At 46.0% G+C, this 19,766-nt stretch overlaps 1 protein-coding gene across 1 annotated transcript in view; it reads right to left on the bottom strand.

The window, feature by feature from the left end:
- Positions 1-19,766, bottom strand: part of LOC122814218 (pleckstrin homology domain interacting protein) — a 2,625,611-nt gene that overhangs the window by 1,134,144 nt on the left and 1,471,701 nt on the right. The window contains 1 exon segment of the mRNA XM_044086823.1: positions 12,583-12,814. Within this exon segment, the coding sequence (XP_043942758.1) occupies positions 12,583-12,814 (232 nt within the window).

The following is a 19,766-nucleotide window of genomic DNA, read 5'->3' on the forward strand; positions in this document are numbered from 1 at the left end:
ATCACTGAGGTGAGAAGAGAAAAAGATGAAATTGTAAAACATTACCGTGGTGTTGTCTGTTCTTATCAGTAATTGTCCTGGATGCAGGAAGTCCTTGAAAGCTGTAATTGCATTTATTACTGCTAGCATTTCTTTTTGATTGATGTGAAGGTGCTTTTCTTTTTGGGACCATTTGCCCTGAATGCACCTGTTCGTCATGTGCACCCCCCAGGCGTAGTCTGAGGCATCTGTGGTTATGACTTGTTTTGCTTGAGGCTTGCAGAATGGGAGGCCTTTGTTTGCTTGACATGCTTGGGCCCACCATAGAAATTCCTTTTGCAAACATGGAATTATTGGTATTATTGTTTCCAAACTGTGACTGTGTTGAGACCATAGGTTTTTTAGGTACCATTGAAGTTTCCTCATATGCAGCTTTGCAAATGGGGTTAATAGAATGCAAGATGCCATGAATCCCAGAGCCTGCAGGATTTTCCTTGCAGTAAGCCTGGTACTTTTTGCTAGTATTTTGAAGTACTGAGATAGTTGCCCTTGTTTTTCTGGTGTAAGGTAGGCCATCTGGGTGTTTGTGTCCAAGTTGGCACCCAGGAAAGTTATTTTCTGGGATGGTGTTAGCCTTGATTTCTCTTTGTTGATTGTAGATCCCAGAGAAAGCAGTAACCGTGTTACATATGCCAGATGTTCCAGAAGTATGTTCTTGCTGTCGGCTTGGATCATGCATTCGTCCAGATAAGGGTAAATTTGTATCCCTTGAAGTCTGCAGTAGGCAATCACTGATGCCAGGCACTTTGTGAATACTCTGGGCGCAGTAGATAAGCCAAAGGGCAATGCAGAGAATTGATAGTGGATTGAACCTGCAAGAAATCTGAGGCATCTTCTGCAGCTTTGTCTGATTGGGACATGCAGGTATGCCTCCTTGAGGTCCAATGTTACCAGCCAGAACTCCTTGCCCAGCATGAAAAGAAGCTGCTGTAATGTGAGCATCTTGAATTTTGGTACGATTAGAAATGTGTTTAGGGAGGATAAGTCCAAAATGGGTCTCCAGTCGGTTCCTTTTCTTGGTACCAGGAAAAGTCTTGAATAAAAACCTTGACCTTGTTGGTGGGTAGGTACCTCTTGAATAGCTCGCATGCTTATGAGCTTTGAAATTTGCAGTTGTGCCTCTGCCCTTTGATTTTGTGGCAGGTTTGGCATGCCTCTCATTTTTGGAAGGGTGTGAAATTGAAATTTGTAGCCTCTGTTTATAATGTCCAGGATCCATTTGTCTGTTGTGACAATATGCCAACTGCTTGCAAATAGTGCTAGTTTTCCTCCCAAAGGTGCTGCCAGCTGAGACATGCTTGGCATGGAAATGAGGGAGTCATTGGGTTTGCTTCCTGTATTGTTGTGCACTGTCTTCGCCACCTCTTGGTGCTGGAGTTTGCCATTGTCGGCCTCTATATGATCCTTGTGCTTGCCCTCTGCCCCTTGTGCGTCTGTATCTACCTCTTTGGGGCTTGTCAGTGGCTGGAAAGGACCAGTTTTTTGAAGGCCAATTTCTGCTAAAACGTGGTGGTTGGACCTGTAAGAAAGCTTTGACAGTTTGCATAGATTTGGCTTTTTCTTCCATTTTCCGTAGTATCTCCTCAGCATTAGTACCAAACAGCACATCCTTTTGTAAAGGAGCATCTAGAAGTTTAGCTTTCACATGATCAGGTAAATTTTGTTCCCTAAGCCAAGCGTGTCTGCGAATGACTGATCCTGTAGCTGCCGCTCTACTTGAGGCCTCTAGGGCATCATAACTACATTGCAAAGTGTGTTTACCCACTTGTTCTGCACTATGCATCATATCCTGTAACTCCTTTAAATCTTGTTGTTCAGGTTGAGACATTTTGTTCCTCAGTTGTGATAACATGAACTGTTGGTATTTAAGCATATGAAACTGACAATTTAAAGCCCTCATGGCTAGGGTGGCCGAGGTATATACCTTTTTCCCCCACCTTTCCAAAGATCTTGATTCCCTTTCTGCAGGAAGTGGATTTTTGGCAGTGGAGGCCTTCAATCCCTTGGGGCCTTGTGAAATGGTTTCAGGGTCAGCATTATGGCTTTTGAAGAGAAATTGGTGAGAGCTGGGTACTCTGTAATACCTATCAGGTTTGACTGGTGCAGGAGGCAGAGAATCCGGGTTAAGACAAGCCTCCGAATAGACATCATCCAGTATGTCCAAAACAGGTGGCATAGCCAGAGGTCTGTGTTGAGGTAACAAAAGAAATTCCCTAAGTCTTTTCTTGGAATCTGAAAAGTCTTGGCCTTCCCAATGGAAGTGTTCCCTCAAGGTGTGTAAGGTTTCCCCAAAGGAAAAATCCTCAGGAGGGGATACAGAGGGAATGGACTGTTCTGCATCCGAATCCTCAAAAGGAGAGTAAGAGTGTTCCTCTGCATCAGAATGTTCTGATAAAATGGATCCCTGATCAGAAGAGGGAGAATCTTCCTCCACTCTGGGTCTCTTGTCTGGAGGGGGTTGAGAACCTCTAATCAGAGTAATTAAATCCTCAGCCATTCTAAGCATCTGTTTTTTAGGCATGGGACCTGGAGATGGGCCCTGTACAACAGGCCTCATTGGCTGCCTGGCTGCTTTGGATTTAGTAAAGGCCTTAATTGAAAAAGAAGATGAGGGCCTAAATACACCATGGGTGGAGGTGGACCTGTCCACATTAGTAGGCTCAACATTAGCAGAGGCTTCGGTTGTAGTCTGGGAAAGGGCCGAAGACCCAGCGGTCTCGGGTACAGAGGACACCGCCAAAGAAGTGTCGTCGGTAGTCAGGGACTGCAAAGGCGTCTCGCTGAGAACAGGACCACGTGTAGCCTGTTTTGGCGTGGTGTCGCCGGGGACCGCAGGCCTCGCGTGTCGGTCCTTTTCCTTGCGTTTTTTGGTCAAAACGGTAGTCGGAGTGTCCGACGACATTTTATAATCAAAAGCTTTACCAAAGTAGTGCTGGGCGAACTCCGCCCGACGCTTAATAGTGCGTTTATTGAAGGTAGCGCAAAAGCTACAGCCCGAGACGTCGTGGTCTGGGCCCAAACAAGGTATGCAGCGGGAATGGAAATCCTTTATGCGGTATTTGCTTCCCACAAGAAATACAATTATTAACTTTTTCTGACATCGGTCTGAGGCAAGAAAAGTTTCTAACGGGTACTTAGCTTTAATGAAGACTTCGGATTCCAAAATATTCGTAATTCAGGAGCTGGCCGACCGGCACTTGCGAACTGCTTCTGCTTCGGGCACCGCGCGGCAAAAAAGACTGGAGAACATGGCGTCGGCTGTGTCTTATATACTCTGGCCTCACTGACGTCAGAAGAGAAAGCGACGACAACCGACGCTGGACCAAGACTTTGGAATTCGGCCAACCGAGGGACTGCCTGACGGCAGAGAACCCCATATGTGATTACTGCAGCTGTATGCACGATGAACATCAATGCACTCAAACATAGTACTGACAAACACAGGGGAATGTACATGTCTGAATCAAGCAGTGATGAAATTACTAGGGACTTCACTGAGAATAATTTTGCTCTTAATCTCTCCATTTCATAATCCATAACATTCGCACCACACTTACAAAGGCACACCTCCACCTTTCACAAACACAGCTACCCACACCCAAACAACACACCAGTCAAATTTATGGCTTTTCCCACCTCTCTGCAAAACACTGCTGTAATGGCTTTGGCAAACAAATGAAAATGACTGATGGGTGTTGGTTCAGGGCTCCCATCCATATCTCTCAAAAGTACAGATTTTTGCAGAAAGTCCAGATTTTTTGTCTGTTTTCCATAAAATTGCAGTTTTCTGTCAAATCACTGGCAAGTCATTGAACACTGAAGCCAGAAAGTTGACAGACATTTGATTTTCAGACTTCATATCCTTAAGAAAATCCACTCTAAAGCAAAACCTGTTTATCAACTTTCTAAGTTTATAAGTGCAATATTTATAAATTGTCCCAATTTTTGGGCCTTTGTCCCCTATTTATTTATGACCTTGTCCAGATTTCTTGTTCTATGATGTTGAGAGGTATGCTGCCATCCCTTCTTACTGGAGCCAGTCCACTGCACTTGCACAACTGTCCCCCTCATTTTGTTGTCCATGTTATTTATTCTTTTCCTTTGTTTCGTTTCTCTTACTTGTAATGTTGCTTTTACTCATTTTTTCTCCTGCCTCCCATATCTACCCTAATTATTACTGCTAACAAATACTTTTTCTCACTCTTTCTTCTCTTCCCCTACTCCTCTTTATCCACTATTTGAACTTTTCCACTCTGACATTTGCTCTATGAGTAAATAATGAACTGTCACCCTTATAATGTCAGCACATTTCAATGCTACATAATACTGTATTTAGTCTAATAATAGGTTCCTAGGTAGGTACTAGGCTATCGGCCCAAGGGCCTACGTAAGCCTAGCCAACAAGATTCCCTGGCGCTTATGCCACCCAAGAAAGTTATTTTCCTGTGCCACTGTCGAGCAGACACACAGAAGTGATCCCCGGGGTGTATTTCCTATTTCCCTTCCACTCATCAAGATTTTTCTTGAAGACTGCTAATGAAGAACTTTTGCTTGACATAGATGGGTAGCCTATTCTAGAGTATGGGAAGTCTCTGGGACAGGAATCTATCCCGCCAGCATGTCCTGTTTATTGTGGTGACAAGGTTTAGGCCCCTAGAGCATGTAGCTCAGAGGGATAGGGATTTCTTAAGGTGTAGCATGTCCAACAGCTCTGGGCTTGACATAGCTTTATATGTTAGGCAGAAATCACCTCGGAGTAGGCGATATTCTATGGAGTAATGCTGGAGTTTTTTGAGATGGTCAGTGTAGGACATCTGTTTGAGGCCAGTAATCCTCTTTGAGAGGTACGTCTGTGGCCTTTCTAGCTGCTGCAGACGTCTTGTGAGGTACATTCCAAAAGGGGCGTTTCACTCTATAATGGGTCTAATGAGTGTCGAGTAGAAGGGAACAATGACCTCTTTTTTCCTGGATGAGAAACCTTTTGTGATGAGGTGTGCCACGCAGAAGGACTTCCTGACTACTGTGGCGATGTGATTATCAAAGGAGAGACTACTGTCCACCTGGGTCCCCAGGTCTCTTATCACACATTTGGTGTTAAGTAGACTGCTGCGTATGTGGTAGTTCACGGTTACAGAGTTTTTACCAAAGGGGATAACAATGCACTTTTGGGCATTGAGCTTGAGGCCATGGCTCTGACACCAGGTATCTGTCTCAGTGAGGCCCTTCTGTAGGATGCCCACATCATGTGGGGACTCAACTATGGCTCCTAGTTTGCAGTCATCTGTGGACTTCGTTTGCCAGAGGCCTTCTGTGTTGGCCTGTACTTCAGAGAAGTATATACCAAACAGGAGAAGTCCCAGGACTGAATGCTGTGGTACTCCACTTGTCACTGGTTTGATGTCAGATTTGGAGTCTGCAACTTTTACAGTGTGGGTTCCGTCAGTGAGCCAGTTAGCAACCCATCTTGTGATGTAGGGATTTATACCTAGTCTAGTGAGTTTAGCTATAATTCCAGAATGGGGGATGGTGTCAAAAGCCTTGGCGAGGTCAAGATAGGCTGTGTGAACCACCTTACCCTCATCTACAGCTTTGGTGACTGCCTCAAAGAAGTCGATTAGATTCAGGATGCATGATCTGCCTTTCACAAACCAGAACTAGGTGGGGTCCAGAGTTTGGAGGTTACCAATGTCTTTGTTTATGAGCTCCATGATGATACGTTCCATGGCCTTGCAGACCAGGCTTATCAGGCTAATAGGGCGACAGTTCCTGGGATCGGTGGTGGCTCCCCCTTTGTGGAGTGGAATAAGAAGAAGGTATGTACTCACCATAACGTTCCATCTGAGTAGGTAAACTTCATTTGTCAGCAACCTATGGGATTCAGATCCGACCTCGGATCCGAGCCGGCAGTTTTCAACAGCTTTAGATCTGAGCTCCAAGCTCCTCCCCCTACGCATAATCCCCTGCCAACCCTGACTGGCCTCAGATCAAGTTTGCCCAACAGCAGGGACTGCTATAAAATTATCATTCTCAAGATAAGTGGGTAAACCCCATGGACCTGAGTATGAAGACATTCACAAATGAGGGGGCAGGAGGGAGGGATGGTTGCTGACAAATGAAGTTTACCTACTCAGATGGAACGTTATGGTGAGTACATAACTTTTTAATCTGAAGTAGTTAACTTCATTTGTGCAGCAACCTATGGGACAGAGTCCCCAGCTACCTAAATCTTGGGCGGCCTTCATGGAAGGATGTTCCAGAGCACTGCAGAGCCAAAGGATGCTCTCCCTCTGGAGACAATGTCCAATTTATAGTGACTGATAAAGGTATGAGATGAGGCCCAAGTGGCTGCTGAGCAAATATCATCCAAAGAGACTCTAGCTCTAAAAGCCGCAGAGGTAGACGCAGAACGAGTAGAGTGGGCATGGACTCCCTGAGGTGCGGGCCTGCCCGAACTTTCATATGTTAAAAGGATACACTGCGAAATTCATCTAGACAGTGTGACTTTAGACACAGATTTACCCAAATTAAATTTGGCAAAGGAGACGAACAACTGGTCGGATTTCCTATGACCAGATGTCCTGTGGATGTAGAAGCGAAGTTGTCTATGCACATCCAATGAGTGTAATTTGTATTCCCCTTTGTTATGGTGATTAGGAAAAAAGACCGGCAGGTTGATGGACTGGTTAATATTACACTCAGAGGCAACCTTGGGAAGAAAGGAGGGATTGGTCCTGAGGTAAACTCTATCCTTGTAAAATGTCAAGTATGGAGGTTTTACACAGAGCCTGTAGTTCAGAGACCCTTCAAGCAGAGGTGATAGCGACAAGAAATGCCGTTTTCCATGACAAGAATTTCGTGGTGATCAAAGGGCCCAGTTCGTTTCCCACGTGATAATGAGAGATAGCAGTTGAACCTTGACTGTGGAGGAGCTAGCCCCCTGATGGAACAGTCCTGACAGAAAGTCTAATACAGCAGGCAAGGGAGCTGTAAAAGGATCCACATTTTTGCGTTCTGCCCAAATGGAGAAACGTTTCCATTTGCTGCTATAGATCTTTCTAGTAGAAGGCTTGTGCGCTGCTACTAGAATAGTTTTAACTGGGGAAGAGATGCCGGGAGTCCTAGCTACGAGTAGAACTGGAGCAGCCAAGCTGTGAGCTTGAGGTTGACCAGGTTCGGGACTGGGAGATCTAGGGGTGGGATATTAGATCCGGACTGGGATCAAGAATCCAAGGAAGATCCACCAGATGAGACCAAAGGTAAGAGAACCAGGTTTGACAAGGCCAAAACGGGGCAATGAGGATAATCCTGCTCCCCAACCGACTGGCTTTCTGAAGAAACTTTAGCATCAAGGGAAGAGGAGGGTAAGCATAAAGAAGACCGGGAGGCCAAGCATGCACCAGAGCGTCCCTCGGGGGTTCCCCGGAGGGGGAAATGAGAGCGAAGTAGTCGTAACATTTTGTGTTCGAGGGAGAGGCAAAGAGATCGCAACAGGGTTGACCCCATTTGGCGAAAATCCAATTCGCTATCTTGGGATTCAGAGACCACTCGTATGGCAACAGGACGGTGCGACTTAGTTTGTCCGCTAGGATGCTGGACCGTCCCGGAATGTGCGTTGCTACGAGAAAGCGATTGGTGGAGATCGCGCATTCCCACACCCTCATGGCCTCTCGGCAGAGTGGGTAAGACCTGGTCCCCCCCCCCCCGTTTGTTGATGTACCAGACAACTGACATACTGTCCGTCTGAATCGCAATCGTTCCTACAGGAAGAAGGTCCTGAAGTGCTTGCAACGCTAACAGCACTGCCCTCATCTCTAGGACGTTGATATGCAGTGAGGTCTCCGTGAGGTCCCACATGCCTTGGACTGTCCTGCCCGAACAATGCCCCCCCCCCACCCGAGGCGGGAGGCATCCGTGGTCACCGTGGCTAGTGGAGAGGTCATAGAAAAGGGGCGTCCTTGCTGGAGTTCCGGGGATTGGAGCCACCATAGGAGGGCCCTCTTGCAAGCCCTGCTGAGTGGAACGGGATGGCTCAGAGGATAGTGAAGAAAGGACCACTGCATCTGAAGGGTCCATTGTAAGACCCTCATGTTCAACCGAGCCACTGGCAATAGGTTGATTGCTGCCGCCATCGAGCCAAGAGCCCTCAGGACCAATTCCGCCGGGGGAGCTAGAGATTGCAGAATGGCTTGCACGTGTAGCCTCAGGGTTAATAGCCGGTCTGAGGTCAAGAAAGGAAGGAGTTTGTTCGTGTCTAATCTGGCCCCTATGAAGTCTATAGTCCGAGTTTGAGTAAGAGACGACTTCTCTATGTTGATAGTGATCCCCAGCCGGGGAGCTAGACGAAGAAAGTAGTTTCTGGCTGCACAGAGTAGATGCCTTGTCGGGGCGGTCAGGAGCCAGTCGTCCAGGTACGGGAAGACCTGAATTCCCTGGAGCCTCAGGTGGGCCGCTATCACTGCTAACACTTTGGTGAACACCCTGGGGGCTGTGGTGAGACCAAAGGGGAGGACCCTGAATTGGTAATGACTGGCTCCTAGCCAGAAGCGGAGGAACCTCCTGGATCGCCTGTCCATCAGAATGTGGTAGCACGTATCCTTGAGGTCTATAGAGCACATCCAATCGTTCTCCCGTAAAAGGGGGAGAATGGATTGAAGAGTGACCATGCAGAACTTTTCTTTGGTTACTGACAGATTCAGGGAAGAGAGATCGAGGATTGGTCTCAAGTCCCCCGTCTTTTTTGGCACCAAGAAGAACCTGGAGTAAAACCTGGACCCGCACTGGTCTGGGGGGAAGTGTTGGATGGCTCTTTTTTCCAGCAAGTGTTGGATTTCCATTGCTGCGGCCTCCCTCTGATCGGGTGGGACATCGGGGAGGTATCTGGGGCTGCGTGGGTAACGAGAGAAGGGAATCTGATATCCTATGGATATGATGCGAAGCACCCAGCGGTCTGTCGTGATGGACTCCCAAGCTGCTGGGTGCTTCGAGAAACACCCCCTGACTGCCTCCAGAGTGGAGCAGTCGGGCAACCCCTCAGGGGTGTTGCGTGGGTTGGTCAGAGAAGTGTTCTCTGGATCCAAAGTTCCGCGGGCCCCCTCTGCCTCTAGGGCGGCGTCCACCCTGCCCTCCTCTGCTGCGGAAGGGCTGGGAGTCCGGAGCGGGACAAGATTGTTGCGACTTCCGGAACCACATCTTCTTCTGTCCCTTTTGGTTCTTAGAGAAGGACCTCTGGGGAGCAGAAGCGGAATCCGATGGCAGACGTCTTCCCGTCTTTTTCGCTCTGGACCAAAGTATCTCACACGGTTTTGCCGAAGAGGGCAGAACCATCAAAAGGGGCATTAGCGAAAGACGCCTTAAAGGGTTCCGCAAAATCGCAGTGCCGGAGCCAGGCCTGACGTCTCATAACGAGGCCCGCTCCGCTGGCTCTAGCGGCTCCTTCCGTGGCATGAGACAGTAGCCGCATAGAGGTGTTAGATATGGATCGTAGAGTGGCCATCCGGGTGGAGTGCAATTGTTTGTCCTCCACCGACATGGACTCAGGTGGCGACGCAGCGTACTCTTTGATAAGGTCCCGCTGCAGTCGTAGCACATGTGCCATGTAGTTCAGCGACCTCACAGAGAAGGTAGCCGAACTAAACACCTGCTTCCCTAGGCGGTCCATCGACCGAGACTCCTTGCTCAGGGGATGAACCGAGGGACTCTCCTGAGCAAGTTCCCTCTTGGTGGCCGCTGCCACCAACATGGCATCTACAGGGGGGCCTTTGTTCCAGTGGGATTTGTCGGAGGGTGGGCTGAGAATCTTGTCTGGGCGCTTGGGGACTAGCTCCACAGTGTCCGGCTCCTTCCATGCCCTGGTAGTAATCAAGTCTACCAGGGGGTCGGCTGGAGGGGACACCCAAGAGATAGACGGGCCTGCTTCAAACGCCTCCAGGAACACGGATTCGTCCGAGGTAGGCTTTGGAGCAGACCACCCCCCCTAATTCTGAGCATCTCCATGATGTCACCAAATGAGACATCTTCGGGGGGTGATCTTGGGGAGCCTTCCCCTACCTCCAAATCAGTGTCCTCAGTCAAGGACTCTGAGGAGTCCAGGTGCCTCCTCTTGCACCTTCGCTTGTGAGGAACCTCCTCGGGGGGGGGGCTGTCCGAGCAGGTCTCACCAGCAACGTCTTGCTCCAATGGAACTACCTGGGACGTCAGAGCAGGCTCTCCCTGGGGCTGGGGGTGATGGAAGTCGGACCCAACTGAGAAGGAGTGCAGGGTGGAGCCGTGGCAAGGGCCGGGGGCCTGGAATCCCTCGACAGAACCCTCTCCACCACATCGAATTGCCGAGGGAGAGCTGCTCTCTCTGGGATCCGAGAGCAGACCCTCCCTCGGATCAGAGCTGGCGCCGAAGCAATCTGATCCAACGGACCAGCATGCTCCGACATGGACGGAGCCGAAGCCATGCCGATACCACCGGATCCGAAGCTCAGCCCTTGGCTCCGACAGCTCGGATCCGAAGAGAATGGACCCAACAGACTCGAGGGAAGTGTCGGAGCCGAAGTACCCGAGACTATCGGCGCAGACACACCCCCGGCTCCAAGGCTGCTCGGCTCTGAAGACTCCGAACCCGGGAAGCGGGACGGAGAAGGAGCTATCTGGGCAAAGAAGGGGGTCGAGCCCCCCCCCCCCAGAGGAGGGGAGGCAGGAGCACTCCCATCTGCAGTTGGGCCTGGAGGAATCTTCTCATCATCTGGTCCAACGAGGCCACCGAGGCGGGGCGGGAATGTCGCCTCGATGACCTCGACGGAGATCGCATCTCCTCCTCCTCAGGACCCGGTGAAAAGCACGGGGACCGGATCCGAGAAGGAGACGACCCAGAAGTCTTGGAGGGAGAAGCCCGCTTAGCCGATAGTCTCCACCACGAAGGGAGGGGGGAGGTTAGAATATAGGACAAAATAAATTAAACTAAGGTGGTTCTAAGGGATAAGGGACCTGAAAACACAATCACACCAATAGTTAAGTAAAAAGGGTTAGAAAAGTTAAATTTTCTCACAGAAATTACGAACGCCTGGAACTTGGGGTCAAGCTGCTGAAGTAAACCGCGGCAAACTAGATCTGAGGTCAGTTATGGTTGTCAGGGGATTATGGGTAGGGGAGGAGCTTGGAGCTCGGATCTAAAGCTGTTGAAAACTGCCGGCTCGGATCAGAGGTCGGATCTGAATCCCATAGGTTGCTGCACAAATGAAGTTAACTACTTCAGATTCTATATTCAAGTGATGTGAGAAAACTCTTTCAAAGAATAGGCCAGACTCCTACAAGCTAGTGACAAAAAAGTGGGACTGGGTGGTGCTACTATCCAGAAATGCAACCAGCAGCATGGAAGCCAGAATCACACCTACTTTAAATCCCTCTGCTGTCTGCTGAGTTGAAGGAAAGGCATGTGACTGAGCAATCACTTGTCAAGGATGTCCTCAATACCTGCTTAATTCAGACGACCATTTTAATAAGAGAAGCAACTTACCAACAGGAAGGTAGGTTTAGAGTTGCTCAATAATTTTCAGTCCTCGTGGTGAGGCTGTGCCCCCTCAGGCTGCAAAACTACGACCCTTCAAACAATTTCCAAGTGACATGCTTTTAATCATGGTCACATTTAAGGGAGACCAGAAGATTCTCCACTCAATATCTTCTTGTGGTTGGTCTGCAATGCTGTCACCTGAGGCAATACTTGAAAATATGCTCTGCCTCAAAGTAATGAAGACAACAACAGTGTGGAATTTGACTACTAACTTATCAGACGCAAGAACATTGTTGACAACTCTGGCCAACAAACCTGAAAACATTTCATTCATGTGTCAGGATCAAGAATGAACTGTGCGAGTAGTAGAAAAGAACTGGAAAGTTCAAACTCGAGCAATGCTTAAGTGGTCAGCACATGACAACATAGCATACTCCAGCAACAACTGCAAGCACCCAGATGCAATACAATTTGAGAAATGTTGCCTGATTCCGAATGGTGGACAGGATGAATCTTGCCAAAGGGTGCAATAAGAAGGGTCCACAAAAGTCATATTTTAGCCTTCCGAAACATGAGCTGCTCAACCTTCAGTTAAAACTATGTTACGAGGACTTATGCACTTACTAACCCTAACCCATCTAGGAGGATGGAGTGACGATCATGAAGTAAAAGAACAATTTATTAAAGTGACATTTGCCAAAATGTATTTTGTTTTTTTTTCAATGAAGCTCCCATGACTGAAAAAAGTCAAAATACATCATTTCACTTAAGTGTGATTTTGGACTTAATCATCAAAAAGTAATAAGGGTATGTGAGTAGCAGAGCTGTGACAATATCCAATAATGGTCTCATTTCTGAAAATATTCGCTCCTGGATTTTTAACAGAGAACAGTGCCAAAATGGCACTTGAATGCTGCTTTCGTACAAGCATCCTACATCTTGATCATACCCATTCAAAACATACTAATGCTGTCTGATACAATCAGCCTGTGTGATTCTATAACCAACACTTCAAGATAAGCAGCAAGTCTGACAGCAGTACTAACCTTTCTTTTTCCTTCTTTGGGTGTTTTCTTCTTTGGTACAGCAGATTCGCCATTCTTCTCTTCAACTCTTTTCCTTCGTTCTTTTTTGCTTATTTTTTGCTTTTCATTTTCTCCCTCTTCTTCTGAACTACTATGTACTTTCTTAGTTTTTTTGTGTTTTGGTGTCTTCTTTGGTGGTTGCAAGTTAATGCCAGCATCTGCAGTCCAGTCTGAATAATCAGTAGAATAATCACTGAGGTGAGAAGAGAAAAAGATGAAATTGTAAAACACGAAAGGCACTCTTCTGAGTAGGTATTAAACTCAGAACTGTAAATGCTCTACAATGCAAACGACTCAAAAGGAACATTTCGCACAGCCTGTACAATGAATCAAACATGTTAATGCAGTAACATTATTCTTAGATCAAGCAGTCATATAGCAATAATGTATAAAGAATGATATTCAGTTGCCTCAAAAGCTTATGTGAACACTCATTAAAGGCAGACACCCTGGATCTACATTAAAGTTTGTCAAATAGTTCTTTATCATGTTACAAAAATATAAGCATGTAAATGAACATTAAGATTTAATACTATTTGAGTGTATTATCACCAGCAGACAAAGGGAGGGAAAAGAATTTAATGGCAAATAGTCTTCATACTCCCATGAAACAGGTGACAAACGTGGGGAAAGTAAAATTATTCTCTCTCTCTGATATGCTAATCTCACAAGGTTTCATGATTATGACGCAAGTCATACTAAACTTTTAATTGTGACAAACGAAAAGGATGTTCTTATAGCGTCAGCTGAACTATGCGGGGTCCTCTTTTGGGTATTACTTCCTCCACCAGTCATACTTCAGCCTTCCCTTTTAATCAAAGATACATGATCAGAGGCATCCATCCATGTGCTTGACCAATTTAACTGGGATGTAACATTTGGGCTACATAACTACACTTGTACCCCAAACCTATCAGATTGGCATCCTGTCAATGGGTAGCACCCTTCCTTTTAGCAGTAAAGTTGATCTGACATTAAACTACTTCAATAGAAATGTAGACACTATCATGGTGATAGTAGCAAAAAATAGCAGAAAAGAACTAACGATCATTTGTTTACAGACAAGTTGACCTTTCTTAGCCCCAGAACAGGAAATAAACAAGACGTTATGTACTCACCATAACATTCGATGTATGTAGTTCATCTCAGCTCCGACTCGGCCATACTCTAGCTCAAAGTCTTCAATTGGCTCGTAGCCAAGAGGTATCCCATCATGCAACAGGCCCATTTCCCAGATCTTGTTTGCTGCAAGCGCGGGCACACACACACACACACACACACACACACACACACACACACACACACACACACACACTCAGAAGAACAACCACCCCAACAGAAAGGACTACTGACACCTACAGACTATACCTCCAGGTCCTCAAGGATGGGGTGGGGGGGGGTTAGTAAGAATGTAAGGCGAGATGGACTACATACATCGAACATTATGGTGAGTACATAACTTCTTGATGTTATACAGTCCAATCTCGCCTTCATTCTTATCCCTGGGACAGCGTCCCTAGCACCTTGACTGGCTCAGTGAAAAATACTTTAGCACTGTGGAACCAAAGGAAGATCTGCCTCTAGAGACCAGATCTAATTTGTAGTGACTAATAAAAGTATGAGGTGAAGCCCATGTTGCTGCAGCACAAATATCATCCAGAGAAATCCTAGCCTAAAATGCAGCTGAGGTAGCCACAAATCGTGTAGAATGAGCCTTCACTTTAAAGGTTAATTCTTTGCCATTGGAAGCATAAAATAAAAAAGATGCAATTGGAAATCCAGCGAGACAAGGTTACTTTAGAAATAGGAACCCCAAGTCAAGTGTCTGAAAACGAGACAAACAGTTGATCTGATTTCCTGAAATCTTTTGTCCTACGTAAATAGAAACGCAATTGTCAATGAACATCTAGCTGATGAAACTTAAATTCTGCCTCGTTAGAAAATTCAGGAAAAAACACAGGCAACTCAATGGATTGGTTGATATTGATAACAGAAGCAACCTTTGGAATAAAGGAAGGATTGGTTCTTAAGGAGACCCTGTCTTTGTGAAACACCAAATAAGGTGGCTTAACCGATAAAGCTTGGAGCTCAGAGACCCTCCTAGCTGAAATTATGGCTACCAAGAATACTGTCTTCCATGACAAGAATTTAAGGTCACAAGTAGCTGCGGGCTTCAAAGGGAGTCGAGGTGAGCTTCTGTAATACAAAATTGGATCAAAAATTGGAGGTCAGAGTAACATTGTCACTTTCAGAAAGGCCCTACAAAGCCTATGAGCCATAAGGTTGGGCTCATTAGCAAAGTAAAAGGTAGAAATCGCTGCCAGTTGCACTTTAATGGTTGCTGCAGCTGACCCCTGACTGAACAGTTGAGAAAGAAATTCTAATATTGCCAAAACAGGCGCTGTACAAGGATCAATATGTCTTTCATGTGCCCAAATGGAGAATCTCTTCCACTTACTGGAATAAATCTTCCTGGTAGAAGGCTTGTGGGAAGAAGACAGAACGTGGACCACTTCGGGGAAAAAATCATGAAGCCTGACTAGGGACGGAACTGGAGCAGCCAAGCTGTCAACTTCAGGGTCTGGATGGAGGAGATGGAAAGCACAGCTGTGTACATTTACCATAAATGTAGATGTTCGAGTGTATTCACTGTTGCAGTCATTACATTTGGGTAACCTGCTAGCAGGTTGCCCTTAATCGGCCTGATTAACAGAATCTTGGGTCCTGCGTCGGTTGCTGTTCCTTCTTCCATGACGTCAGGTCGTCAGGGATGTAAAATATGCAACCGACGCCATTACAACAGTTTTTTGCCCCAGATGTCAGGTGTCCCCCAAATTGGGAGCAAAATATATATATACACACACACACACACGTGCATGTATATATATATATATATATATATATATATATATATATATATATATATATATATATATATATATATATATATATATATATATATATATATACACACACACACACACACACACACACACACACATATATATATATATATATATATATATATATATATATATATATATATAATTAGAAACACAAAAATATACCTCCAAACAAAAGCAAATACATCAAAAAGGCTTTTAAGCATAGTAAAAGAAAGAAGAGGTATAGTAAAAGAAAAACAGGGGGCTGGAGGGAGGATAACCAGGACTGCAACAGTGGATACACTCGAACATCTACATTTATGGTAAGTGTACACAACATCGTGTTTCACTGTTGCAGTCATTACATTTGGGTAGATTCCCAAAGCTAAGGTTAAGAGGATGGATTTATACAGCATTAGGACCAGCTATAAGGTCCTGCAAAACAGCAGTGGCAAAGCCAGCTCTGGATTTAGAGAAAATTGGTAAGTGATAATGCCTGGTGAAAGTATGAACTGAACTCCAGGTAGCAGCTTCTAGAATATCCCTGGTAGGAACACCTCTGAGAAAGGCTGCTGAAGTAGATGTAGCCCTGGTGGAATGAGATCTGATCCCCTAGGGTATAGGTTTTCCATGGTGCTTATAACAGAAAGGAATACAATGGCTTATCCATTTAGAAATGGTTTGCTTTGAAATAGCCTTCCCCTCTGCCCCTGCAGCAAATTCTACCAGCAGTTGTTCAGATTTTCTTCAAGATTTAGTCCTGTCCAAGTAAAATCCAAGTTGTCTGTGTACATCCAATGAATGCAGAATCCGCTCTCCCTTGTTCTGTGGATTGGGAAAGAAAGTTAGCAAATGAATGGACTGATTAAGAGCCATATTGGATACCACACTGGTCATGAATGATGGATTGGTCCGGAGTGACACCCTGTCCGCATGAAAGACGATGAAAGGCTCCACTGCCATAAGGGCCTGTAATTCAGATATCCTTCTAGCTGAAGTGATTGCTCAAAGGAAGGCTGTTTTCCAGGAAAGAAATTTTAAGTCTGCAGTTGCAGCTGGCTCGAAAGGAGGTAGAGTGAGTTTCTCCAATACAAAGTTAAGGTCCCAGGCAGGAGTAGGAGCTCTCCTGGGTGGTCTCAAGTTTTTGGCCACTCTGAGATACTGCTTTAAAAGAGGATAAGAGAAAGGGGGGGGGGTCTGTGTTGTAATGAGCCGAAATGTCTGAGGCATGGATTTTTATGGAAGGAAAGGACAGGCCGTTGTGAAGCATCTCAGTTAAATATTGCAAAATCTGAGGTAAATTGGGCACTGCTGTGCTCATCCCTTGAGACTGATTCCAGGCACAGAATCTTTTCCATTTGTCAGCATAAGATTTTCTAGTACTAGGTCTTCTTGCCTCCAAAATGACATCCATCACAGGTTTGCTGAGGGATGTTAAGGGGGAATTTAAGTGATTAGCCAAGCTGCAAGGTTCAATGTTTGGAGCTGAGGGTGCAGAACTTGGTTCTCCTGCTGAAACAGTAAGGAAGGTGTCTGAGGCAGGTGCCACGGAGGAATGTGTGACACACTGCGCAGGAGTGGGTACCAGTGTTGGCGAGGCCAGTCTGGAGCAATCAAAATCATTTTTGGTTTGTCCTGTTTGACTTTTAGTAGAACTTTGGAGAGCAAAGGCAGAGGAGGAAAGGCATAGACTGACAGGTTTTTCAAGCTGAAGGACAGAGCATCCACTTTCCAGGCTTTTTTGTGAGGAGTTATTTTGCAAAATTTGACCAAATGGTAGTTCTGGGTTGAGGCAAAAAGATCCATGTCTGGGCTCCCCCATTTGCGTGCCAACATGTTGAAAATCCGTGGTTCCAGTTACCATTCATGAGGGTCCATGAAATTTCTGCTTAGTTCATCTGCCAGAACAATCTGCTTTCCTGGCAGGAAATGAGCTTGTAGTTGTACTTGGTAGCTCAAAGCCATGTTCCACAATGCCATGGCTAGTCTGCAGAGGGGGTAGGAATGTATACCCCCACTGCTTGTTCATGTACCACATAACCGTGGTGTTGTCCGTCTTTATCAGCAATTGTCCTGGAAGAAGGTAGTCCTTGAAGGCTGTCAGTGCATTCTGTACAGCTAGCATTTCTTTTTGACTGATATGAAGGTGCATTTGATTTGGGCTCCATTTGCCCTGAATGCACTTCCCTGCCAGATGAGCCCCCCCCATGCATAGTCTGATGCGTCTGTAGTTAGGGTTTGGGCGGCAGGGGGTGGTGTGAATGGCAGTCCCTTGTTTTGGTGGCAGGCCTCTGCCCACCATAGGAACTCCAGGCGCAGGCAAGGTATGACAGGAATCATTGTTTCCAGGCTGTGACAATGTTGACTCCACAACCCTTTTAAGTACCACTGAAGTTTCCTCATTATGCAGTCTTGCATATGGAATTAGAAGAATGCAGGAGGCCATGAACCCCAAAGCTTGAAGTACTTGCCTTGCAGATAGCAGGGTTTTTGTGGCCACCTGTTTGAAGTAAGTCACCAAATTAATTTGCTTTTCTGGCGTAAGGAAAGCCATCTGGGCAGTTGTATTCAAGCTTGCACCCAGGAATGTAATCTTTTGAGAGGGTACCAGTTGAGATTTCTTTTCGTTTATGGTGTACCCTAGACAGGTTAGAACTCTTTTTACAAACGCCAGATGTTTTATTAAAATGGCCTGGTTTTCTGCCTGAATTAGGCAATCATCCAGGTATGGATATGTTTGAATATTTCTTTGCCTACAAAATGCAATTACTGGAGCCAGGCATTTTGTGAATACCCTGGGTGCAGTAGACAAGCCAAAGGGCAGTGCAGAGAACTGATAATGCATGCAGCCTGCTTTGAAGCGTAGGAATCTTCTGCAAGATTCCCTGATTGGGATTTGCAGGTAAGCCTCTTTTTAAGTCGAGAGTTGCCAACCAGGCATCCTTGCCTAGCATAGGAAGCAACTGAAGTGTCAGCATCTTGAATTTTGGAATGTCCAGAAAGGTGTTTAGAGTAGACAGGTCCAGAAATGGATGCCAGGATTTGTCTTTTCTGGGTACCAGGAAAAGTCTGGAATAGAAACCTTGTCCCTTTTCCTCTTCTGGTACTAGTTGAATAGCCCCCATGTTTAGGAGGGAAAGTACTTGTTTCTGAGCCTCTGCCCACTAATTTGGGGACAGGTCTGGCCACCCGTTTGGAGTTGGCAGCGTACAGAATTAAATCTGCATCCCTGGGACACTACATTTAGAACCCATTTGTCCTGGGTTATAAGTTGCCAGTTTTTCCCCAAAGGGGCTGCTAAGAGGCAAGTGCTTGGTAATTTCAAAGGGAAATCATTGAGACTTGTTTACCATAGGATGGTGCCTTGTTGTTTCCAGATTTGGAACTGGAAGCACCCCATTGTTTAGTTCTGAAAGTCATTTGGGACTGAAACCTGGTGCTTTTGGATTGTCTGGGTTTGGCCGTAGTGGCTCTGGAAGGAACTGGAAAAGACCAGTTCTTAGTATGCCAATGCCTACTAAATCTAGGAGGTTGCACTTGTAAGAAATCTTTCACAGTTTGCATAGATTTAGCTTTATCTTCCATCTTTTTTAGAACTTCTTCAGCCTTATTGCCAAATTGGCAGTCCTGCTGTAAAGGAGCATCCAAAACTTTTGCTTTAACATGATCAGGCAGAGATTGCTCCTTAAGCCAAGCATGCCTTCTAAGCACAGACGTAGTAACAGCAGCCCTGCAAGACGCCTCTAAAGAATCAAAACCACATTGCAAAGTATGTTTGCCAACTTGTTCAGCTGAATGCAATAAATCCTGCAAATCTTTCTTCACACAGTCAGAAATCAACATAATTTTCTGTTTAAGCAGTCCCATGATATGCTATTGATATTTTAGCATATGGAATCGACAGATTAAAGCCCTGATTAAAACCTTTTTGCCGCATCTATCCAGTACCCTAGAATCTCTATCAGAAGGGGTAGGATTTTTAGCAGTAGAAGCCTTAATGCCCTTGGGGCCCTGAGAAATGGTTTCAGGGTCTGCAACTGGATTTTTGAAAAGGAATTTGAGGGACTCAGGAACCCTGTAGTACCTGTCTGGTTTGCTAGGGGCTAGAGGCAAGGAATCAGGAGCCATAATGGATTCCGCACACACATCATCAACAATTTCTAGTACAGGAGGTATAGCCAAAGGCCTATGCTGAGGAAGAAGGAAATCCCTAAGCCTCTTTTTGGATTCAGAGAAATCCTGACTTTCCCAGATGAAATG

The sequence above is a fragment of the Protopterus annectens genome, chromosome 1.part1 (genome assembly GCF_019279795.1).
Source record: "Protopterus annectens isolate FY-2018-M chromosome 1.part1, PAN1.0, whole genome shotgun sequence".
Taxonomy (NCBI): domain Eukaryota; kingdom Metazoa; phylum Chordata; order Ceratodontiformes; family Protopteridae; genus Protopterus; species Protopterus annectens.